This window comes from Equus przewalskii, chromosome 22, assembly GCF_037783145.1.
Source record: "Equus przewalskii isolate Varuska chromosome 22, EquPr2, whole genome shotgun sequence".
Classification (NCBI taxonomy): domain Eukaryota; kingdom Metazoa; phylum Chordata; class Mammalia; order Perissodactyla; family Equidae; genus Equus; species Equus przewalskii.
The window spans coordinates 48,665,969-48,690,859 of record NC_091852.1 but is presented as its reverse complement, the minus strand read 5'-3'; the positions used below and the strand labels follow the sequence as shown (position 1 = coordinate 48,690,859).

Here is a 24,891-nt window from a genome sequence, read left to right as displayed (position 1 = left end):
TCTGAACATACATTTCGTTCTGCCTCCACCTGTGGGTTACCAGGCCGTCCGCTGACCCCTGCATGACCCTGGGCGAGTCACTTGACCCCTCGGAACCTCCGTTTCTCTTCATCAAAGTGAGAAGCTTGGCCTAGAAGATCTCCAGGGGCCCTCTGAACTCTTGGAAATTGGGAGGTGAAGAGGCTGGGGGTAGGGAGGGAATAGGCCCTCCTCACCTCCCCAGGGATGGTGGCTGAGCTAGGTGATATCATAATGGGCAGTGCCCATCCTGGAGGGGGAAGCAGGGTGGGGTAAGAGCAGGAAGGCTGTCGGGGAGAAAAGCTGAGAGATCCTCCACAAGGGGTCACAGCAACTAGGGGCACCTGCCAGGCGGGAGGTGTGGGCTGTCTGGGCGAGGGGTGGTCACTGATGTCTTGCAGGAGCCCTTGGTAGGTAGAGCCCACCACGGCATCCCCTAGACCCCACCATGTTCCTCTTCTCCCGCAAGACCAAGACCCCAATCAGCACCTACAGTGACTCCTACAGGGCTCCTACCTCCATCAAGGAGGTCTATAAGGACCCACCTCTGTGGGCCTGGGAAGCCAACAAATTTGTGACCCCGGTAAGTGGAGGTTGGGGGTAGGGGGCAGGCCAGAGTGTATGGCCATGCATGTCCAGATGACTGCCAGTGTGTGGTTGTTGTTGTGTGTTTGTAATTATTTGTAGCTTTGTGGGTGTGTGTCTGTGTGTGTGTGTTTCATTCATTTGCAAAGGCATGGAATTTATAATGATACATAAAATAGTACAAGATTCTGCCCTCATGGTACCCTCCTACTTCACCCCAGTAGGAGGTGGAGAGAGATAGATGATAATCAAGAAATATGAGTTTTACAATTTTCCAAAATGCTATGAAGGAAATAAACAGGGTAATGTAAATGGAAAGTAACGAGGGAGAGCTGCTTAGGTCTTGGAAGACCTCTCTCTCAAGGTGACGTTGAGCTGAGACTGGAAAGGTGAGAGAGAACTAGCCACGTGAAGAGCTGAAAGAATAGGGTTCCAGGCAGAATGATCAGAAAGTGCAAAAGCCCTGAGGCCACCTGTGGGATATGCCAGAAAATGTCCTATAGGCATGTGGTTATGCGTGCATATCACCGTCTCCTTGCATCTGTGTGTCTGTACTTGAAGACAGTTGGCCAAGCAGGCCTGTAGAGCTTTCACAAAGCAGAGGGAAGATCTGTGAGTCTAATTGTGACTCTGCCTAAGGGAATTTATCTGGGCGTACCATCCAACAGAACTTTGCTGAGTATCTACATGTGCCAGGCACAGTGCAGATACAATGGAGGGTCAGGCCCTGCCTTTGAGGAGCTCTCAGCAAACAAGTGGACCAAGTAGAGTAGCCCGGTATGGAACATGCGCCCACAGAGGCACATGCTGGTCAAGAGCCGGAAAGAGGGGAGCACTCCCGGGCCTTGAATGGCAGATCTACTGAGAGATTCAGGGGAGGAGGCTTCCAGCAGAAAAGAGCCGGGAGAATGGGCAGACTGCGGGTAGGGACCCACCGGGAACTGAGAACCGCTGGAGCAGACCAAGAGGTTAGCCCTACGTATGGTAAGAGAGGAGCCTGCAGACCACGAGGAACCTCAGGCTGTGCTGAGAACACGACATAATGCTCCAGGTGGTGAACCCGGGAATGTGAGGGTTGTATTGAATTACACCACTCTGGCCACAGTAGCAGGAGACTGGAGGGGCTGAGGCTGAGGGCAGGAAGCCCCGTGAGGTGGTGAGGAGGAGGGTGTGGGTGGGAGGTAAGGAGAGACCGTGGCAGTGAACAGGGGAATTTGTTCAATAGGAGAGAATTTTAAAAACAATTATTATAATTACAAAATACATATATGCTCAGTGCAGGAAATGAGGATAACTCAAAGAAGTACAAAGAAGAAAGGCCTACAGTCTCACTACTGAAAGATCATATGCCCTTTTAGGAAGCAAATATTATTGTTCATGAAAATGGTGTCATAATGTATGCTAATATTTTGAATCTTGCTTTTTTCATTTAACCATACATCAGGTACATTTTCCTGTGTCAAAAACTATTTTATCATAATTTTAATGACATAGTATTTTATTTTATAAATGTACAAAAATATATTAAGGAAACTTACATTATTGGAAATTTAGATTATTTATAAAATTTCGCTAGTATAATCATTTTGGTACAAATATCTTTGTATACATCAATAATTCCCTTAGGGTAAATTTCTAGACATAAAATTGTTGGGAGAAAGAATATGTACATTTTTAAAACTTTTGATCTATGCTTCAAATTGTTGTAAGAAGAGTTGTAATAATCTAAATCCCCCTCCCCCAGCAAAATATGAGAGTGGCTGGCTGCTTCCTACGTGCAAAAGGAGGGAATTTGAAGACGTAGATCAACAGATCTTGGTCACCATGACCATTTGGACATAAAGAAGAGGGGAGAGACTAGGAGGACTCCTGGGTTTTGGGCTCTGACAACTGGAGGAATGGTAGTGCTGCCAACTGAGATTTGGAGTTGCAGATTAGAGAGAGATTTGGGGTTCATTTTGGGATGAAAATATTCAAGGACTTCCAGGAAAAGATGTGCGGTGGGTAGTTGGATATACTTATCTGAAGCAAAGGAAAGAGGTTTGGGCTTCAGATATAGATTCTGAAATCGTCACATGTAGGTGGTAGCTGAACTCATAGGAGTGAATGAGATTGCCAAGGAAGCATAAGAAATGGCCAAGGACAGAACTTTGGAGAATATCAATATTTAAGGGGTAGGTAAAGGAAGAAGAGCCATAAAAGGAGACAGAGTGATAGGAGAAAAATCAAAGAGATAACAACAAAGAAAGCATTGTTAGACAAAGGTCAGTGTCAAATGTTGTCCACACAGAAAGGGATCTCTTGGATGTAGTAACCCTTGTAATCTGGCTTCACTGAGTGGGCAGGAGTGAAAGCCAGATAGGGATAGGATTAAGAATGAATGCAAGGCTTCTACTCCTGGCAGTATGGTGGTCTAGAAACTCTGAAGGTCCCTCCTGCTTCGAAACAACTAGGTCCTGCATAAAAATTAATCTTTATGTTGTTTTGGACTTTCATGGAGGTGAGTGGTTAGTATACTTAGAGCACAGGATTGCCCTGAGGACAAATGCCAATATCAGCACCACAAGCAGAAGTTTAAGCCTTAAGCTAGCTGAAAGATGAAGGAACTAAACCTGTGAATTCCACTCTGAATCAGAAAGTTCAATGATCCCCAGCTCCCTGCCCCCTCCCAGTGCGTGCACACACGAGATGAAAGTATATCTTCTATGGTGGAAAATATCCTCAGCATAGGTTTCCAGGTATCCTTCAGAGTAAGGTCAATCAAATCTGAGTTCACAAAAAGAGACAAAAGGAAACAAACCTCCACATGACAGAGTCAGCAAAAACAGCAAACAACAGACTTAAACCACCAGGGACTTCAGATACTGAAATTAACAGTTAAAAAATACAAATAATTATTACAATTTTTTAAAAATAAAATGTGAAATCATCAAAATGAGCAAGCAAGAAGAGACAAATCTTTAAAAGACCAAAGAAATGTAAAAACGAACTGAATAGAAATTTAGAAATGAAAAAATATATGTGTTAAAACAAAAACTCAGTGGAAGAGCAGACTAGGCACAGCTGAAGAGTGTCAGTGAAATGAAAGATAGAGCAGAAGAAATTTCCCAGAATGCCCCACAGAGACAAAGAGAGAGAAAATATGAAAGAAACAAGCAATATGAAAGAAAAAGAAGATCCCTCATGCCTCTACTCGGAGTCCCAGAAGGAAAGAGCGGAAAGGACATAGGCATTATCCAAAGAGAAAAAGGCTCTGAATTGCCCAGAACTACTGAAAGAAATGAATCCACAGATACAGAATAAAGAGAAGGAATTCCACACTTTGGTACCTCACAGTGAAACAGTACAACACTGGCTTAAGAGATGACCTTAAAAAACAGAAAGAGAGAAATCATTTTCAAAGTATCTTCCTCCCAAGAACAAAAGAAAAAGACATTTACAGGCAAATGAAAACTAAAATGTTTATTATCATCAGACCTATAATAAAGGAAGATTCTAAAGGATATGCTTTGGGGAAAAGGAAAATGATCACAAAAGGAAGGTCTGAGATGCAAGAAGGAATGGTGACCTAAGAAATTAGTGAGATAAATGTAAGCAAACGTTGCCTATAGAAAATAATTCTAATGATTTTTAATTTGTAAAATTTAAGGAAAGAACCAAAATATTGGAAAACAAATCATGTGAGTTGTATATTGGAAAAGGATATCATGTAAGATGCAAGGACAGGAAAGGAATAAAACAAAAAACTGTCATTATTCACAGATGATACAGTTGTGCATATAAAATCTACAAATTATTAGAATAAGAGAATTTAGAAACTTGGATGAATATAACACAAAAATTCAATCACATTTCTTTACATCAACAACAAATATTTAGGAAGAAATTTAAATATATATATATATCATTCTAGCAACAAAAAATAAAAGTAAGTAGAAATAAATCTAACAATGTGCAAAACTATGGATAATATTATAAAACTGAATATTTTAAAAATACTTTAAAAATGGAGAGATATAAAATGCTCGTGGATAGGAGGAGTCACTAACATAAAGATTCAATGCAATTCTGATTAAAATTGCAACAGGATTTTTTGAAGAATTTGACAAGGTATTTCTAAAATTTATAGAGAAAAGCAGGGGCCCAAGAAATAGCTAAAACACACCTGAAGAAGAAGGGGACTTCCCAAATCAGGTATTAATATTTATTACCAAGCTATAGAATTCATAAAGCATAGTATTACTGTAGAAATAGACAAACTGATTAATGGCATAAAATAGATCAGAAATGGAGCCACACATCTATGGAAACAATATACAGCAGAGATGATGAAAGTAAACCTATGGGAAAAGATATACCAGGCTTAGGGTGGCATTAGAAATCTCTGAGCGGGGCCGGCCCGGTGGCACAGCAGTTAAGTGTGCAGGTTCTGCTTTGGTGGCCTGGGGTTCGCTGGCCCGGATCCCAAGTGCAGACATGGCACCACTCATCAAGCCATGCTGTGGCAGGCGTCTCACATACAAAGTAGAGGAAGCGCACGGATGTTAGCTCAGGGTCAGTCTTCCTCAGCAAAAAGAGGAGGACTGGCAGATGTTAGCTCAGGGCTGACCTTCCTCAAAAAAAAAAAAGAAATACGTGGGAGAAGATAGACTACTCAATACGACAATGGGTTATCCATATAGATAAAAATAAAATTGATCCCTAACTCACACCAAATCTAAAAAGCAATTCCTGACAGATTAAAGATTTAAATATGGAAATTTAAGCTATATAGTTTTTAAAGAAAATATAGGACATTGTCTCCATTATTTTAGAGTATGGATGGATTTCTTAAACAAGCCACAAAAGCACTACATGAAAGAAGAGATTAATAAATTTAACTATGGGGCCAGCCCAGTGGTGTAGTGGTTAAGTTCACACGCTCTGCTTCAGTGGCCCAGGGGTCGCAGATTTGGATCCCAGGCACAGACCTACGTACCGTTCAACCATCCCACATACAAAATAGAGGAAGATTGGCACAGATGTTAGCTCAGCAACAATCTTCCTTATCAAAAAAAAAAAAGTTTCCATTTAAATAAACAAACAAATAAATAAATTCAACTATGTTAAAATTAATAACTTCTGGTCATTAAAAGACCACAAAGAAAATGAAGACACAAGCCACAAACTGAAAGAAGATATTTGCAACATGTAACTGACAAAGGATTAGTATATAAAATATATAAAGAACTATAATTCTCCACGTTAAAATTGAACACGTGTTTTGACTCCCTCCTGAAACCCCTCTAAAACTACAGTAAATGGATATTTAAGACATGAGCTCACTAGAATAGTGAGAAAGAAGGGACAACGGCAACAAAATTTTGGAAGCTGCAAAGTATGACAGATAGGTAGTAACTGACTTAGCAGATCTGAGAAAGCTGAATCCAAAGCCAGCAGTGGGAAACACAAGATATAATTCAACTTAAAACTGTGGAATTTTCAAAAGGCTCAGGAATTGGTAATACTGGCCTTCTCTGGAACTGAACACGGGACAGGACCAGGGCTAAAATAAGGATGACTTATTAACTGCTGTTTAAGAAGCAGTTAAACCCACTAATCCCCTCTTCTATTCCAGGCCACAGGGGGACTCCCCGCCCGATCTCAGCAAAAGTCAGAAGGCCTATTTGTTGGCAAGGGTCTCAGGACTGGGGATACCAGGCCCAGATGAGGGCAGGGTACCATATTGAAAACAGGTGACCCTCCATAGACTGAATGCTAAAACCCCCAGCAGCCCCCCTCTCAGAACACTGGCAGCTGGGTCACTACCTTCAGGCTGAAGACTGAAGGAGTCTCTTCTGAAGGATCTGATCAGCCCAGAGGAGGACCTGCAATTACTGAGAGAGTTTGGAAAAAATAGTCTAGCCAGATCATGCTACAATGATGCTTATGGTTAACAAAGCCAACCACAGCTCAAAGCCTCCAATAAGCTTTTTAGTCTCCTACTCATAAAGATGAGCAGGTAATCAAAGATTACAGATATCTGAGGAAAGCCCCTAATGGAAAAATTAACGATGTGAGTTCTTCTAAATAACTGTTTTTGTATCTGTGTGTGCGTACGTGTGCGTGTGTATGTCTGAGTGCGTATGTATAGATGTACGTCTGTATGTGTGTCTATGAGGGTGCATACATCTATGTGTCTGGACCTGTGTGTGTGTGTGTGTGTGTGTGTAAAGCTCAGGGGAGTGCCAAATCATAGGGCCCTCTGCCAATACGGAGTATGACTGTGCAGGATCTGCCCACAGAACAGAACATCAGCTGGGCACAGAGGATCCAAGAAGCCCCTCAGCTGAGGGGTTTTCAGGGCAGTAGGAGCACTAGGAGCAGCAAGGTCTCATTCCTGGCTAAGAGAAGCCTCTGCTCTTTAGATCACAAGGGGGAACTGTGGGTGGCAGTGTCACCATCCCAGCACCTCGCTGCCCTCTAGGAGGAAGTCCTTTCTGGTGTCTGACTTTGCTGGGTGTCCCTCCCCTGCCACTCAGCTGCTTGCAGAGACCTATGGGCCCACAACTAACTTGGCATTCTGCCCTCAGCTGGGGACAAGGGGGCCCCAAAGGGAGGCCTTGGTCTGGGATTCCGCAGATCGAGCCCAACCAGGGGTGATGGGATAAGAGGAGGCGAACCCCAAGCAGCAGAGGGGCCCAGGATCTGAACCAAGATCAGGAAAAAGGTTAGGGTGAGAAGAGGACCAGAGCAAAGTGAGCGTCAGAGTCAAGGGTAATACTGGTGACAAGATTAGAACCACAGCAGAATCAGGGTCAGGTTGGAGTCAGGAAACTAGATTTAAAGCAGGTGCCCCTCCAGCCCATCACTCTTCTCCTTCAACGTGCCAGATTCCTAGAGAGGCCTCCCTGTCCAAAACACCTGCATAAGGTAGCCAGCTCCCAGGGCAGCCAGCCTTTCCTGAGGCTCCAGGTTGTACCAGGGGCCTGTTGCTCTGTTGGGGGAGACCCAGGACCTGCTCCCAGGCAGCACACAGTCTGGAAGTAAGAGGACAGGAACACCTAGCTTGGCCCTTTTAAGGAGCTCCCAGCCAAGGAAAGGAAAGAAATTAGAACACCAGAAAACTATTCTGGCTGAGGGCAAATGCCTGCCTCCAAGCCCTGGCCTTGGATGGAAAGACAGGAGGAAAGGGTGATCCAAATGAAAGAACTATGCAGAGAACCAAGGCTGGCATGGGGATCCCTCTGGCATAGGGAGGGGGTTTGGGAGACCCACCTGGGCTGTCCTTCTCAATAGGGCTGGGTCTAGGTCCAGCACAGCACCAACGCTGGGGTCTCTGCATTAGCCATTTCTTCCTCTCTCCCCTTGCCCAGGGCCTGACTCAGACCACGCAGCGCCATGTGGATCCTGAAGCCCTACGGAAGATGGTCAAATGTGCTGTGCAGGACTACACCTATAAGGGTTCTGTGCCGGGCCACCCTTACTTGCCTGAGAAATACTGGCTCTCTCAAGAGGAAGGTAGGGCCTCCCCTTACCCAACTCTGACCCCATTCAGTGACACCCAACAATGACCCTTAACCTGAATCCACCTTGGATCCTGACCTCCACCCTGATCCTATATCAACCTTATCCCCATTCATGACCTGGGCTGCTTCTCTAATCACTTCCACTCTAGCTTGACTCCCAACCACCTTACCTGATCCTGACCCTGACACTGACCCTGGAGGAGGAGATCCAGGCCCTGCCTTTTGGGAACTCCCTTTCTGCACCAAGGAACTGGAAGAGGCCTGGGTCTTATCCCTAGAGAGATGGGGGAGTATTAACCTCCAGAAAACTCCCTCCAAGTGTATTCCAGGTGCCATCTCCTCCCCTCTTCTTAGTGACCCTGTTCCATCAGCTTCCCCATCTCCCCTGCATCCCTCTGCCCCACCACACCTCCCTCCCCTCAACTTGGAAGCCTTTTTAAATCATTTCCTGCCTAAAAATTCTCTCTTGCTCCTCCCCTTCACAGCCAAGATTCTTGGAAACATAGTCTACACTCAACTGTCTCTACTTCCTCGCTCCTTCTTACACTTTACGAGACATTATCTTTCCCATTTGGTTAGGTACTTATCATCTGTCTCCAAACGAGCAGAGAGCCTTGTCTTATTCACAGCTGTGCCCCCTCCATTTAGAACAGCACCAGGCTTCATAAGTATCTGCTGAGTGAATTGATGATAAATCTTCATCGATTTGGAATTGGGAGTCTGCTTCTCCTACACTCATACATAAAAAGCGCTCTTGGGGGTTCTCATTACTACGTCCAAGGGACACTTTGAACTTTACCTATGAGACCAACCCCATGCATTTCACTCTCGGACCAGTCTCTACTTCTGGAAACTCCTTCCTTCCTCAGCTTCTCTCACGCCTCAATTTCCTGGGTCTCTTGTCCAACCATTCTGGAAACGTGGGGTCCTCATGATGGTAATCTGAGCCCTCTTCTCTCCTTACTCCTCTCCTGAGACTATTTTATCTAACCCTGTCTTTAATTACTGACAACTCCAAGTCTTTATTCCTAACTTTGACCTCTTACCAGAATTCCACTCTCCTTCATCTGATTATGGTCATCTTTACCTGAATGTCCCCAAACACCTCAAACTCAGTGTGTCCAACCCACCAACCCAGAACTCCAAACCCAACAGCTTGCCCCCCACCTACACCTGCTCATCCTCTCGGGCTCCTAGACCCCCTTTCCTGATGTCTCTCCTGTGTGTTCTTTCAGACTGATCACAAGGGCCTCATAGGACAGACTTGGGTGACTGGATGGGTGGGGCTTTGGAGGGTTTTAAGGAGGGAAGTGTCTTGGTCAGATTTTCATTTGTGAAAAAGTGCCACAGCTTCTATGTAGAGATTGGACTGTAGGATTTCAAAATGAGGTAGGGAGACCAGTAGGCTAATAATAATAATAGTTTTCTATGTGTCAGGCATTGCTCTAAGGGTTTTACATATATTAACTCATTTAAATCTTACAACAACCCTGTAAGGTAGATAGTACTATTATTCCCATTTTAAAATTGAGGAAACTGAGACACAGTGAAATTAATTAACTCAGTCAAGGTCACACACAGCTAATATCTCACAGAGCTGAAATTTGAACCCTGGCTGTCTGTCTGCAGAGTCCATTCTACTAACCACGACATTATATCGTCTCCTGGTTAAGGCACTACAGAGATTCAGGGCTGAGATCATGGAGGACTGGAAGAGGGGAGAGATTCAAGCGATTTTAAGGAGGCAGGATAAGCACGTTTTGGAGCCTGGATGTGGAAGATGAGAGAGAGGGAGGAACTGGGAGGAGGCCCCATTTCCACATTGGCTGACTCAGAGAGGGTGGTGCCAGGATGCAAAGTATCAACTCAAAGGATCCAGACCCCACTTGAAGGCTAGCCTTAGGTGGGAAATGGGCTGTGTCTCAGTGTCTAAGATAAGTGTAGGGCCAAGCTGGGCTTGGCTGGCCTGAAGGGGATCAGGGAGAGCCCAGCTTTGTGCTGGGGAAAACATCTGTGAGAGGGGAAACATCTCAGGAGTCTCAGATCCTGGGGTAGAGCAAGGAATAACACTGTCTTATGTCTCTACCCCTATGGTCAAGCAGACAAATGTACCCCAAACTACCTGTGCAGTAACCGGTATAACACACGGAGGATGGGACCTTACAACTACACTGGCTGGAACAAATATGCCACATGCCTTCCCCGGCTGCCTAAGGTATCTACTGTGCCCAGCACAGATGGGGTCTGGAACACACACCCCTCCATCTCCCAAACCACAGTGACTATATTTCACCATTAGTTCCTCATCTCTTTCCTAGCAACAATGCTCCAGGGCTCTTCCCCATCTGTGAAACTGGGGTTTGTATTTTCTAGGAGACAAGGGAGCCCAGGAGTGGAGCTATGGAAGGGGTTGGGTCCCCTGGGTCCTCATCTCTGTCCAGGCTCTGTGGGGACATGGCTAGTGTGCTCTCCTTGATGTGCTGCCTTCCTGAAGCTTGCCCCCTGGCCCCTTCCCACATGGTCTGGCCAAGGAATCAGTGGTAGGCTGACTCCACCTGCTTCACTCTCCCTCCTTTGTGATGTGAGCAGTGACAAAAGGAGGGAGAGCAAGGCCCCCCAGAGACAGTGCAGATAGATGTGGGAGAGTCTTCGGAGGAAATAGGAAGGAGTTCAGGCGCAGCCCCAGGCCGGAGGGAGGAGGGAAAGTGAGAGGATCCCAGGGCAGAGCAGGGGTTCTTAACTGTAGGCTGGTGGCTGACCTCGGGTTGGCTGAACCCTCTACAATCAGAACTTCCTCAAGAATCGGAATTTTCCACAAGTTCCCCAGGTGATTCTGATGGGCAGGCAATATTGAAACCCCCCTGTTAGAGTCAGCGAGGCAAAGAGGAGTAAAATCAAAGGCAAACGCTGAGGCAGAAATGTCACAGGCCCGGGTCTTGGCCAGTCCACCTACAGCTCCCCCTACCCACCCCCACCCCCGGCAGGCGGAGTAAACGCGTTGCCCGGCGACAACCCCAAACACCCAGAGCCTGGGGGAGTAGGGAGCATCCGGAGGGCGGGAGAAGGTGCGGCCTGGCACTGGTCTGGGTGTTCTGGGAGGACCCTCAAAAGGAGGAATTCTTCTCGGCCAGAGCTTGAGGTAGCGTGTGTGCCACTTCCAGGAGGCCGGGATGGAGACAGCAGTTCGAGGAATGCCCTTGGAGTACCCTCCTAAGCCAGAGCGACTCAATGCCTACGGTAACGGGTGGCGGGGGGGGGGGGGGGGGGGGGTGGAGCCGAACGGGTAGGGGAAGCCAGAAGGATGGTGGGATGGGGACGTGGGGGACGGGGGCGGAGGCCGAGGGTCCTGGACAGGGTGTAACCCTGTCTCTGACTGTCCCTGTTTTTGTCTCCATGTCTTCCTGTCTGTCCCCATTCTTGTGACTGTCTGGGTCTCCCGGGCTCGGGGTCCGCGGGCGCAGAGCGCGATGTGGTGGTGAACATGCTGAACTCGCTGTCACGGAACCAGCAGCTGCCGCAGATCGCGCCCCGGTGCGGGTGCGTGGACCCGCTGCCGGGCCGCCTGCCCTTCCAGGGTTATGAGAGCCCTTGCTCAGGCCGTCACTACTGTCTGCGCGGGATGGACTACTACGCCACCGGGGCACCCTGCACCGAGCGCCGCCCGCGGCCTCCGTGCGCCGACCTGCCGACTGTAAGGTTCGCAGGGCCCCGCGCTTCTCAGCTGGGCCCCGCCCCCAGACAAGCTCCGCCCCCAGATCCCAGCCCCGCCCCCTCGGCTGCGCGCCGCGTCCCGCCCCACTTGCAGCTCGGCCCTGCCGCGAGGCCGGAGGCGCCCAGTCTCCAGCCCGCTCTGCCCCCTTCCTGGGCCGCCCGTCCCGCCCTCCGGCCCCAGGGCCTGAGCGGACTTACATCTCTTTTGGGGACCCCGCCGGGGGATTATTTTAAAGAAACCCCGCAAACAAGTCGCATCCCCTTCCCACGCCCTCCAGCCCCGCCCCCTACCTGGACGCCTGGCGCCGGAGACGCAGGTTCTAGCCTGCAGTGTGCCATGCGTCCTCAAAAAAGTGTCCTCTCTTCCTGGGCCTCGGGTCTCTGTCAGTAATGGGCAGGGTCATTGCCAGGTACTAAGTGAGCAGGGAAATGGTGACCCCATTCCCAGAGGGGCCCTCGGAGTCCCGCACCACCTCTGCAGGGAAACAGCCTCGCGTGTGACTGTCGAGGACACTGAGGCCCGAGCGCGCAGCCTTCTCCCTGCCCAGGGCGGGGACCGGGTGGGCCGAGCCCGGAGAGCTCCAGCGTCTGTGTCCGTCTAGAGAGCTGCGAAGGGGGTCCTGAACCCTGTCCCTAACCCCATGGAGATCCCTTACGCCTCCGCAGGCAGAGAACCTGATTCACTGTGCGAGACTGGGCAAAGGGGAGCATAAGGTAGCGAGAAAGTGCCTGGGCCTCAGAAACTTCGCCTGGTCGATAGTGCTGGAGTAATCGCCGTTCCATGGCGAGGATCCGGGCGCTCCTAGGTCCTCAACGACTGGAGCCCGACCCTGCTCAGAGCCTAGCCGGCTCCACGGCCCACTGCGCGGCAGAAACGAGGCCTTACGGGGAGGAGGAGATCCAGGTGTCTTCCCAAAGACGATGCTTCGATGAGGTCTTGAAGGCCAGGAGGCCGGAGGGGAGGATCTCGGAGCCGTAGGACTGACGCCTGAAGCGCCGCTCAGAGTCTTGGTCTGGGTTGGTGGGTAGGGGGAAATCAAAAGGCCCTAGCCCTGCCTGCCCACCGCTTCCTCCTGCAGGACTGTATCGCCCTACGATCACCGGCCCGGAATGCAGTGTGCTGTTATAACTCCCCCGCTGTCATACTACCCATGTCCGAACCTTAGGTAAGTTTGGCGCGCACACATGGAAATACACAAGACCCCGGGGGCTGTTCAATGGGCGCGGCGAGGGACTCGGGGACTAGTTGGGGCGGAGACTGTCCGCCACGATACACTGACTGGAAGGTGCCACCAGGGGGCGCTAGTGCCATGGGGACCTCAAAGCTGGCAAGGAACTGGAGGACCCCGTGAGAGGGCGTAGAGGCCTCATTGAGGGGTTCCACATTGGCAGTGGGGCTTAGAGTCAAGAGATGAGGGCGTTACAGTAGAACCTGAGGTCAGGAGGTCAGTGTTGGAGCCTAGGGTCAGTATTAGGGGCAAAATGTTGGGATAAGGTTAGCTCGGAGAATTGGAATCGGAGGTATAAGGGTCCAAAAGGGCTGGCCCGTCTCTCCCCACAGATGGGACACAAGTCACTTCAAGAAGACCGGTGGCCTCCACAGAAACAGCTATGTCGTCCACCCTGAGTTTGTGTCTGAGACCTATCCCGACTACCACTGCTGGTAGGGCCTGGGCTGGCTGGGCCAAGGGGGCTGAGCAATCAATAAACTCTTCACCCCAAAAGCTGCCTCCTGTGTCCTTACCCAGCAGGATCTGGCAGTGACGAACCAGTCACTCAGGCCTCTGCCAGACCTCCCAGCTGAGATGCGATTTCTCAAAGTCATCCTGCCCTGAGCCCTCCCCACCCCCATCATCTCAGTAGACGTCCCTGAGGGGCCTCCTGACATATGACAGTAGCTTATGTCCAGCTGGTGTCCTCTTCCTCTCCACCCCAGAGCCCAAACTAACGAGTCCACCTAGCCATCAAGGAGGGCCTGTCTACCTCCCACCCCAAAAGGGCCCTCCAGCTGACATTTCCCCCATATCCCCCAACCCTAGATGCTCTCCTCTCCCCAGCATCTCAGTAGACCCAGAATCCTCCATTCTGCAGTCAGAGCCCCGTCCCTATACCCAAAACTCCTGGGCTCTGCTCCCAGAGTCTCCATCACAGCTCCCAAAAAGCCTATGTCCAGACACCCCTGCTGCCCTCCCCACCCAAGTCCAAGGGTCCAAAACATCATTTTGGAGAGTTTCATCACCAAGAAACGTCAAATTAAAAAACAAAGCCCTGCTTCTCCGTCCCTCGGGGAGCAAGGGGTGGGGTGTTGTGGAATCTCTGGGATCTTCAGTATTTTCGCACCCCACTTCCTCCTGGGGCAGGGGTATGGCGGGGCACACCCACCTCCTCACAGCACAGGCATTTCTAACGGCTGTCACTACGAGGGTGGGCGGGGGTTGCAAAATACTGAGCGGAAGCTGGTCTTCTCAGCTTGGGCTTCCCGGCTGTTGGAACTAGGCTCCCCCATGGGGTCCTTGATTGGATCTGCCCTGCCCTGAGCCGCTGAGATCCTCCCGGAATTCCGCTACATTTTTCTTATGGGAAAACTTTTTCCATGTGGAGAGCTAGTGACAGCGTTGTACCGAGACGGCCTCCACCTCCTCAAGTCTGGAGCGGAAGGAATGCCAAGGGCCAGCCCTGTCCCTTTACCCTGCGTCTCTCTCCTCCTCAGACACATCCCGAATTTAGCCGAGAGGTGCAAGAAGCCCCACGAGGCTCCTTCCTCCAGAACTACACTTCCCGGCAGGCCTGGGCCAGAGCCCCGCCCGCAGGTGGTAAGCTACTGCCCAGCGGGGGCGGGCCTGCAGGTGGGGGGCGGAGCCGGGATGCACCCGGCTCGCGGCCGGCCTGAGATGCCCCGAGTCGGGCACCCAGCAGTAGGAGGACGGTGGGGGCCAAGAGGCGGGGCCTCAAGTCCGCGTGACAATGTGGGAGGAGGGGTCGGGCGCCCGAGGCGGGGCTGGACTCCGAGGCCCGAGGCTAGACGGACCTACCGGGGCGTGGCCGAGCAGCCAGAGGGCGGGGCCCGAGGAGGCCTCAGCTGTCCCCAGGCAGGCAGCGCCCGCGCCGCGCCGTGGCCGCTCAGCTCCCGCTAGCGTGGAGGGGATCTGCGGGAGCCTCCCTTCACCCCACTTCTGGGGTCACTGCCGTGAGTGAGCCCAGCGGGAGGACTTGGGGGGGTTGCTGAGGGAGCACACTTCTTGAACTTTTGCTCCTACCAATGAGTAGGTGGCGCGAGCCTGGACACCTGGGCCCCTCCTCTGGCCGCGGGTCCCAGCGTGCGACCGGCCCCTTGACCTCAGCCTGTCCCTTCGGACATTGTAGCTGTAGCGCTGGGTGGATGTGGAGTATTCTAGGCTGTCGGCGCAGTCACTAGATTCCGCCGGATCCCGGCGCTGGGCAGGGCAGGGAGATGGGCCGGATCGAGTTGCCTTTGACATTTCCACCCCCACCCCCCGGGAATTGTGTTCGACAAACGACTCAGCTTAGAATAGCTTCCCCTCAGTTGGGCCGGGCCGGGCCCTCCCCGTCAGACCCGGCTAGGGGCTGGCAGCCAAGACTGAGCGTGAGCGTCAAGTGGGGAGAGGCTTGGCTAGGGCAGACCCCACCTGCCGTCATTAGCCTGCGGTTGGCCAGACGGCGGAGGCGGCAGATTACAGGGGTCTCTAGCGCCACCGTTAACACCGGAACCACAGTTCCTCTCCCACAGCCCTAGTACCAGATGCCATTAAAATTGCCCCTTTCCCACCCCCAAGAAGGCTTCCTGGAGCACGCAGCCCTTGGGAAGACAGGCCTCACCATGCCCACACCCCACACCCACCTGATGGAAGCCTGTCCCACCCTCTTGGCCACAAAGCTCCTTTCCTCTGCTGGGTCCAGACGGGCGGTCAGACCATTATCTCCCATCTCCTAAAACTTATGCTGTGGAGAGTTAAGCTGGGATTTTGGATTCAGACAACCTTGCTACTGGGTGACTTCAAACAAGTTCCTTTTTCTGTTTGGGCCACTGTTTCCCCAGCTGGAAAATGAGCGTGGCTATGCCTCCATTCGGCATCATTGTTAGGGTTGGATGCTGTGGTGGCTTTGGAGAGAGCAGCCCAATGCCTCATGCAGTGGGTGCCCAGGGCTCCTGTCCTTCATCAAAGAACCTCGGAATCCTAGAAAATTAAGATTCTCAGAATCTAAGTGTTGGAAAGGGTTTTTGAGGTCACCTTGGTAGCCTCTCCAAGCCTCCAGGGGTCATGAGATGGGCTGACTTAGTATGTAAGTTTTGAGGATGAGGGGCCTCTGTCTGATTCCGATATGAAGCCTTTCCCCTATTCCCTTAGTGCCCAGACTGGGGCCTTGGTTGTGTCGAATGATGACTATTAATGTACAGCAGGTCTGGCCTAGGCCACCTGAGGCCTTTTTGGGTTCTGCCTCGCTTGAGAGCATCAGCTAAAGGCCACTGCCTGCATTTTCCAGGAGGACTTTTCTAACCTGTACCTACAGGAAGGGGAGTCCACTGTGGGGTGGGGGAGTTCTGAAAGCTAAGTTGGGTGGGCTGGGAGGGGAATAAGAGGCTGTTCCAGACCAGCTGGAACTGACCAGCTTAGGGAGTCGGGGAGAGGGAGCACAGAGAATGAGGCACTGAGATAGCACCTCCCTGGTGGCGGTGGGAGGGCATTGTGGGGAGCTGTATACTGACACCTGGGATCAAAATTCCAATCTGTGTCTGGCATTCTTGATAGTCTCTTCGTGGGAAAGGTAGGGGAGGGGAACCCTGAGCAGTTCTGGCATCTCCTAGGAAGTCACTGGGGACTTAGAGACTAGACGCTGGCATCTGGGAGGAGGCTAATTACTGTTTGCCAGTCTCCCTGTCTCCTTCCCCTCAGCTGGAGCAGGTGGGCAGCCAGCTGGCTGGCAGTGAGTATGTCTGTGTGTGTGCACCTGGCTCGTGCTATTTCCTTACTGGACCCTGCCCTGAGGGCTGAGAGAGGAAGGATCAGTGGCCTCGAGCAGCAGATTGGGACACACACACACACCTCCCCCCAGGTCTATGTTTCCCTGCAGTCATATCTGGATGTTTACCCTACAGTGTGTGAGAGTGTATGTGTGTAGTGGGGGAGGGGGTTCTCATCCCTGGAGAGCTGGTAGGTGAGGGAGAGACGCTGGCCCAAGAGGGGTGGATGAAATCTCCTAAAGCAGGTGGCCTGAAGGATTTAGGTTGAAGAAGGAATGAGCTGGTAGTCACAGGATAGGCTTGGCTGGAAATGGAATCAGAAAGGCAGATAAGATCACATCATGCTGGGGCCGGCCCCGTGGCCTAGTGGTTAAGTTCAGTGCACTCTGCTTTGGCAGCCCAGGTTCAGTTCCTGGGCGCAGACCTACACCACTCATCAGTGGCGATGCTACGGCTGTGACCCACATACAAAATAGAGGAAGACTGGCACAGATGTTAGCTCAGGGCTAATCTTCCTCAAGCAAAAAGAGGAAGATTGGCAACAGATGTTAGCTCAGGGTGAATCTTCCTCACCAAAAGAAAACAAAACAAAAACAAAGACCACACCATGTTTTGGGCTTCAATTGCAAAGCTGACACTTCTGCACTTCCTTATGGAGGTCATGAGCTGCCCTCTGGTAGTCTGTTAAGTACTTTAGAGAGATCACTATGGCTGCTGTGAGCAGAAGGCATTGAGGGGAAAGAAGTTGGGAGTAGGGAGGCCTATGGGAAGTGTTGCAGTAATTCAGAGAAATGGCAGTGCCCAAGCGAGAGCAGGAGCAGCAGGACAGTGGGCAAGTGGTTGAGGAAAGCCAGGAGGTGGCTGGCCCACAGATGTGCTGCAGGGAGCAGAGCAGGAAGGTGGGCAGGGAGATGGACCTGGAGATCGGTAGCTGAGAACAGGGTGGAGTTTGAGGGCAAAGGGGGGGATCTGAGAAGCCACCATAGCCCCCATGCTAGGCTCCTGACCCCAGCCCTTACGTCCAACCCGACCCTGCCTGCCTCCAAACCAGGCTATAGGACTGAGTCTGGCTTTGTGTATCTTCTCTAATCTCCAGGTTTAACTGGGCTTCTGATTCAAGATTACATTCCTTACCTGAGCTGTTCCCCTCTCCTCTCTCCTCTCCCCCTCCGGGGACAGGCAAGCCAGCCTACTGCCCTGTTAAAGGTCTCAAGGAGCTGGCTGGCTTATGCCCCCTCCCCCACTATGGCCACATCTTTGGGAAACCAGGCTCTCTCCAGATGCCTCCCCTTCTCTTCAGCCTGCTCTGCGTCCCTGTGTGATCCAGGGAGGCCTGACTTAGTCTGTGATCATGGACAGCTCCCAGCCCTGTCTGGTTTGTCCCTCCACCAGGAGAATGAGGATGCATACCATCTGCCCCTCCCCATTCAGAGTCCTGACTAATTTTGGCAAGCACTGGGGCCCATGAGAAAGGAAGGGTAAGACACAGACAGATTGTCCTGGTCAGAGTCAAGACCTTACGTCCCAGCTCTTACGTCCTGGTATACACCTTCCCAAAGTATACACCTCTTCTTTTTTTTGCTGCAGCAAATGGAAATACTATGGAATGAGAAAGCTCAGTTCCACCTCTCTCTTCCCCTTCTAGACTTAGGCAGGCCAGGTTCAGATGGGCTTTGTCGGGTGGCCCCACTGCCCACGCCTTCCTTAACTGGGGGCTGATGCCCCAGAAGCCTGACGAGAAGAGCCAGGCCTATCCCCGCCGCCGCCCTGGGAGCCACACAGGCCGTAAAAGTCCCGAGGCCGTCGCTGCCGCAGCCATGTACACCTTCGTGCCTGACAATTTCTCGCCTTCCAAGCCCAAGCCGTCCAAAGAGCTGAAGCCGCTGCTGGGCTCCGCGGTGCTGGGGCTGCTGCTGGTGTTGGCCGCGGTGGTGGCCTGGTGCTACTACAGCGCTTCTCTACGCAAGGCGGAACGCCTGCGAACCGAGCTGCTGGACCTCAACCGCGGCGGCTTCTCCATCCGCAACCAGAAGGGCGAGCAGGTCTTCCGCCTGGCCTTCCGCTCGGGCGCGCTGGACCTCGACTCCTGCAGCCGCGACGGCGCCCTGCTCGGCTGCTCGCGCACGGCCGACGGGCGCCCTCTGCACTTCTTCATCCAGACAGTGCGGCCCAAGGACACGGTCATGTGCTACCGCGTGCGCTGGGAGGAGGCGGTGCCGGGGCGCGCTGTGGAGCACGCCATGTTCCTGGGAGACGCGGCGGCACACTGGTACGGGGGCGCCGAGATGAGGACGCAGCACTGGCCCATCCGCCTGGACGGCCAGCAGGAGCCGCAGCCCTTCGTCACCAGTGACGTCTTTTCCTCCAATGCCGCGTTCGGAGGCATCCTCGAGCGCTATTGGCTGTCGTCGCGTGCGGCTGCCATCAAGGTCAACGACTCAGTGCCCTTCCATTTGGGCTGGAACAGCACCGAGCGCTCGCTGCGGCTGCAGGCGCGCTACCACGACACGCCTTACAAGCCGCCCGCCGGCCACGCCGCGGCGCCGGAGCTCAGCTACCGCGTGTGCGTCGGCTCAGACGTCACCTCCATCCACAAGTACATGGTGCGGCGCTATTTCAACAAGCCGTCGAGGGTGCCGGCCCCCGAGGCCTTCCGGGACCCCATCTGGTCCACGTGGGTGCTGTACGGGCGCGCCGTGAACCAGGACAAGGTGCTGCGTTTGGCCCAGCAGATCCGCCAGCACCGCTTCAACAGCAGCCACCTGGCAATCGACGACATGTACACACCTGCCTACGGCGACTTCGACTTCGACGAGGCCAAGTTCCCCAACGCCAGCGACATGTTCCGCCGCCTGCGCGACGCCGGCTTTCGCGTCACGCTCTGGGTGCATCCGTTCGTCAACTACAACTCGTCGTGCTTCGGCGAGGGCGTAGAGCGCGAGCTGTTCGTGCGCGAGCCCACCGGCCGGCTGCCCGCGCTCGTGCGCTGGTGGAATGGCATCGGCGCCGTGCTCGACTTCACGCGCCCCGAGGCCCGCGACTGGTTCCAGGGGCACCTGCGGCGGCTGCGCTCGCGCTATGCCGTGGCCTCTTTCAAGTTCGACGCCGGCGAGGTCAGCTATCTGCCGCGGGACTTCAGCACCTACAGGCCGCTGCCGGACCCCAGCGTCTGGAGCCGGCGCTACACCGAGATGGCGCTGCCCTTCTTCTCGCTGGCCGAGGTCCGCGTGGGCTACCAGTCCCAGAACATCTCGTGCTTCTTCCGCCTGGTGGACCGCGACTCGGTGTGGGGCTACGATCTGGGACTGCGCTCGCTTATCCCCGCCGTGCTCACCGTCAGCATGCTGGGCTACCCGTTCATCCTGCCGGATATGGTGGGTGGCAACGCGGTGCTTGAGCGCACAGCGGGTGGCGGCGGTGTGCCCGAGCGCGAGCTCTACGTGCGCTGGCTGGAGGTGGCCGCCTTCATGCCCGCCATGCAGTTCTCGGTCCCACCCTGGCAATACGACGCCGAAGTGGTGGCCATCGCGCACAAGTTCGCTGCGCTGAGGGCCTCGCTCGTGGCGCCGCTGTTGCTTGAGCTGGCGGGTGAGGTCACCGACACGGGCGACCCCATCGTGCGCCCCCTCTGGTGGATCGCGCCCGGGGACGAGACGGCGCACCGCATCGACTCGCAGTTCCTTATCGGGGACACGCTGCTGGTGGCGCCGGTGCTGGAGCCCGGCAAGCAAGAGCGGGATGTCTACTTGCCGGCGGGCAAGTGGCGCAGCTATAAAGGCGAGCTTTTTGACAAGACGCCCGTGCTGCTCACTGATTACCCCGTCGACCTCGACGAGGTCGCCTACTTTATCTGGGCATCCTGACCCAGCCCAGAACCCGGGAACCCCACAGCCCTAACCCCAGTCTTTATGCGGGCCTTTAACCCTCCATCACATCCACACCGTGTATCCCCAGGAATCCCCACCTCTGTACCATCCAGTAAGTGGGTGCTAAGGTAAATGTGCCCGAGCCAGATCCTATAGGGCCAGCGGTGGGGGCGCTGAAGCAACCGCCCACAACAATGCACAAGCCTAACAGCCCCTTTCCCTCCACACTCACTCCAGTCTGGGAAAACTCTCCCCTGGGGTGGGGGTGAGAGCTCAGGGAAGGTCGGCTGTCTTCCTGCTACACACAGTTGGGTTTTAAAAGCATGAAGAAAAAATGCCCTCCATGGTGACCTCCATGGCCATCTTTGTCCTTCTGAGGTGGGGACTTGATCCTCCTTAATGTCCTAAAATAGCCCTCACCCCACTTAGACAGGGCATGTTCTTGGTGTTGGAAGCCAGGCCCGGAGTTGCCAGCACTGGCCTGGACTGTGGCTGACCTGGTCCTCCCTGAGCTGGGGAGAAGGGAGGGAGGTGCTTGGCCAACTGACAAGGAGGCAGGAGGTCCCCTGTGGGAGGACAGGAGGACTGGGCTCAGCATGGAGCCATCATTGTTGTCCCTGGTGTGTGAAGAGACTCCTAACCCTGCACTAACCCACCTGTGTAGGCAGGGGCTCAGCCCTGAGCCAGGCCACGGCCTGATGGGCAAGCACTTGCAAGGCCATGCAGGCCAGACTTGGTGCCTTAACTCAAGAACCAGCGTGTGTGTGTCTGTGTATGAGACAAAGAGAGAGAGACATCGTGTGTCCCTGGATCTCTGGAATGAACACAGTATCCCTGAGGCTGGGTAAGCCTGGAGGGAGGGGCCAGGGAAAAAATTGAGGTTTTGATTGTTGAGTTGGCCCCCTCCCAGGTGATGTCCCTGGGACTCTGGTAGGAAATAATCGGTCCTTTCAAGATTCCTCAGCTGCCTACTCCCTGCACATGTGGGCAGGGGTGTGGCCTAAAAGGGATCGACGGTTTTATTCCAAGAGTGACATGCTTCAGCGCACGAGCCACACATGCACATCGACACCTGCAGATACACATACAGGGCAAGGGCATTCATTTCAGCCATTTCCCGTTTCTGAGAACTGCAACCTCAGCCAGAGTGAGTTTTTCCTGACTTTGTAGCTGCGTCTGGGGAAGGCGTGGCTTGCCAGAGTGGGGAGTTGGGAGACAGGATGGGGTTCAGCTTCCCTGGACAGGTTGGACAGCAGAGCCAGTCCCTCACCCCTTAGAGAATGCATCCCTTTGCCCACTCCTCCACCCCCCGCTATTTTCTCAGTGTGAAGAGGCCTAATGAAGGTTTGGAGGCACTCAGAGATGCCCATCTCGAGTGCTGATTCTACCACTCATCTACAAGCTGTGTGACCCTAACAAGCTGCTTAACCTCACAGAGCCTCAGTTTCCTCGTATGTAAAATGGTGATAATAATGCTACCTCCCAGGTTGTTGTGGGAATTATAAGCACAGACGTATGTAAAGTGCCTGGCACAAGTAGGTGCTCAATAAAAGGTAACTCTTATAATACTAGATCTTATTTTCTTGCTTAAAAAGGACAAGGGGGGCCGGCCCCATGGCCTAGTGGTTAAGTTCAGCATGCTGCACTTTGGCGGCCAGGGTTCAGTTCCCAGGCGTGGACCTGTACCATTCGTCCGCGGCCGTGCTGTGGCCACAACCCACATACAAAATAGAGGAAGATTGGCACAGACGTTAGCTCAGGGCCAATCTTCCTCAAGCAAAAAGAGGAAGATTGGCAACAGATGGTAGCTCAGGGTGAAACTTCCTCAGCAAAAAAAGAAATAAATAAAAAGACAAGGATTTTTTTCCGGCCCCAGCTCCCAGCTCAACTGGCTTCCTCTGGGCCTGCCTATGACACCCTCTTCCCAAACCTCTGCACATCGTATCCAGTTGAACTCTGAGTTTGTGACCCAAAGGTGACTGTGGCCCAGGAGAAAGGCAAGAGAAAACATATCTGAAGGTGGGCTATCAAGAGCCAGGACTCCTGGGTCCCCAGGAGATGGGAAGTAAATGGAAGTAGCTTCCCTCTCCTTTTCGTCAAGAGCATCTACCAGTCGTGAGGCTCGATGAGGAGTCTCCCCCAGCTCTGGTGCCCAGTCATGTGCTGTGGAGTGACTGTCCTGGGCCCTGGAATGTTCCCTAAATGGCTGGAGAGCACAATTCACACTTGAATGGCCCTCCAGCTTTCTGTGCAATCTGAAGCCAGTTTACCAAACCCCTCGAACCTTGGTTTCTTCATCTTTAAAATGGAATATCTAGGATTAGTGAGAAGTGTCGGTAAAGCACTTATGCAAAAATTGGCAGAGTACTCAATAAATGGTAACTTGTCAATTCTTATTCTAAACAAGGAAGAAAGAAAAGTTCTGCCTAGAACCTGTGCTGTCCAATATGGTAACCACTAGCCACATGGGGCTTCTTAAATTTAATTTTAAAATTAATTAAAATTGAGCAAAATTTAAAATCCAGTTCTTCAGGCACACTAGCCACATTTCAAGTGTTCTAAAGCCATGTGTGACCAGTGGCTAACATATTGGACAGTGGAGATTATAGAACATTCCATAGTTGCAGAAAGTTTTCCTGGACAGCCCGAGACCAAGCAGTGTGTGCTGTGTGAGATGGCATGCAGAGGCATAAAGTAACCTAAAAGGCCTAAGTAATCTGACATGGAGGAGGAGGGGTACCCTGTGGAAGGGCACCGAGGGCAGGCAGCAGTGTCTTCAGCCTAGTTGGGGGACGGGGCACACCACGCCCACTGAGCACTCACTGTGTGCTGGGGCAGGGCCAAAGGAAAGAATGCCCTTGTCTGGCCAAATTCCAACAAACTGGCCCTTGGCTTGTGATCTGGTTTCTAGTCTGGCCTCTACTACCACTGACCTTGTTAATCACAAAAGCACAGATGAACAAATTGAAGCACTGAGGGAGGAGGGCATTGTCTTGAAGTCACACGGAAGATTAGAAGACTGGACTGGAACCTAGTGCTCTGCATCCAGACGCCTAGAATCTCCCACCCAGAATTCACCCACCGTTCAACAGCATGGCCCAGTCCTGGCCTGTATACCTCCAAGCATGGGGAGCCAGCTGAAATGTGCGCCTCTGAAGCTGCCACCCAATGGGCCTGACTCTAAGCCAAGAAGTATTTCCTCTTCCCCCACTGACACCAAAAACAGAAGTGTGAGAAGTTGGAGTAGGGGCTGGAATGAGAGGAGCCACGAAAAAGAGCTGGGTCTGAGAGATGGAGGAGGGGCCGGAACCAGGTTGGAAGCTACCTCAACCCTATTTCCCAGGATGCCAGGGGCTCTGGCCCCTTCCAACCTTGTCCAACCCCCCACCCCCGCCAGCAACTCTTGTGCATTCCAAATTTATCTCTCTACACGTCTGCCTGGGGGGGCTGCCCTTCCTCCATGGAGCTTCCAGCAGCCTTGTCATGGCCATAATTCCTCATTGGTCTATACCCCTGGGCAGGTGGGGGTGGTTGATATGGAGGAATGGGGAACTCCTTTCTCCAGAGGTAATAAGGAGGCACTGAGCAGCCACTGCAGGAAATCTAGGACTGAGCCTAATGCCCCCATTCTGTGACCCTGTGTGCCCTGAGAGTCTGCCTCAGTTTCCCTTCCTGTACCATACAAATCAGCTGAACCCTGGTCAAGCCCTCTCTCTAAGCCCAAGGTGTGAATTTTCTGGAAGAGTCTTTGCCCTTGTTCCCTCAGATTTGGGTAAAGTGTCTCTCACCCTGATTAGCTCCAGAGCATTCTCTTCTGCTGGTTCCCCTCACAGAGCTTACTGGTCCCCTCTCCCCTGCTCAAATCCAAGGCCAATGTTAACCTCTCCATCCCCTGGCCACTGCTCCACGTCGGACCCGATCAATTCCAGCCTGGATCACCGCAGTGGCCTCCTAACTCTTCCCACTCTTGGATCCTTTAATCCAATCCACAGAGCAGCCGAGGAAAGCTTTCTGAAATTCAATCGTGTCATTTAGGAAAAAAATTCAAGCTCTGGTGTTCAAGGCCTCTAAGATCTGAATCCTTCCTGAACCTCTTTCTTTTGCCCACACACACATACTTATGAGTGTATTTTGAAAAGCATTTGAAGAAATACTACTTTCTGTTCTGGGAACAGTTGCACAGCCCATCCGCGTGAGGGAGGCCCACCCTGACTCAGCCTGG

The 24,891-nt window shown here is 52.4% G+C and overlaps 2 protein-coding genes across 9 annotated transcripts; both read left to right on the top strand.

Moving 5' to 3' along the window:
• Positions 1 to 48: 48 nt before the first annotated feature.
• SPMIP6 (sperm microtubule inner protein 6) lies at positions 49 to 13,546 on the top strand. 8 transcript variants are annotated; one of them, XM_070590304.1, is made up of 7 exons: positions 49 to 601; positions 7,959 to 8,103; positions 10,214 to 10,326; positions 11,273 to 11,348; positions 11,573 to 11,807; positions 12,902 to 12,988; positions 13,384 to 13,546. In XM_070590304.1, the coding sequence occupies exons 1-7, from the start codon at positions 467 to 469 to the stop codon at positions 13,487 to 13,489; spliced, it is 897 nt and encodes a 298-aa protein (XP_070446405.1). In that variant the 5' UTR covers positions 49 to 466; the 3' UTR covers positions 13,490 to 13,546. The 8 variants fall into 8 exon arrangements, with proteins under 8 accessions (XP_070446405.1, XP_070446407.1, XP_070446404.1 ...); XM_070590306.1 differs by having other exon boundaries at positions 244 to 601; positions 11,573 to 11,802; XM_070590303.1 differs by having other exon boundaries at positions 271 to 601; positions 10,211 to 10,326.
• A 1,239-nt stretch (positions 13,547 to 14,785) lies between these two features.
• Positions 14,786 to 22,235, top strand: MYORG (myogenesis regulating glycosidase). Its single transcript, XM_070590291.1, has 2 exons — positions 14,786 to 15,009; positions 18,449 to 22,235. Exon 2 carries the CDS (start codon positions 18,522 to 18,524, stop codon positions 20,664 to 20,666), a length of 2,145 nt encoding a protein of 714 aa, XP_070446392.1. The 5' UTR covers positions 14,786 to 15,009; positions 18,449 to 18,521; the 3' UTR covers positions 20,667 to 22,235.
• Positions 22,236 to 24,891: the final 2,656 nt, after the last annotated feature.

Coding starts and splice junctions, on each gene's coding strand:
- SPMIP6 (XM_070590303.1), top strand. CDS start 467: ATGTTCCTCTTCTCCCGCAAGACCAAGACCCCAATCAGCACCTACAGT. Junction 10,327..11,272: donor GCCTTCCCCGGCTGCCTAAG/GTATCTACTGTG, acceptor TGCCACTTCCAG/GAGGCCGGGATGGAGACAGC. Junction 11,808..12,901: donor GCCGACCTGCCGACTGTAAG/GTTCGCAGGGCC, acceptor TTCCTCCTGCAG/GACTGTATCGCCCTACGATC.
- MYORG (XM_070590291.1), top strand. CDS start 18,522: ATGCCCCAGAAGCCTGACGAGAAGAGCCAGGCCTATCCCCGCCGCCGC.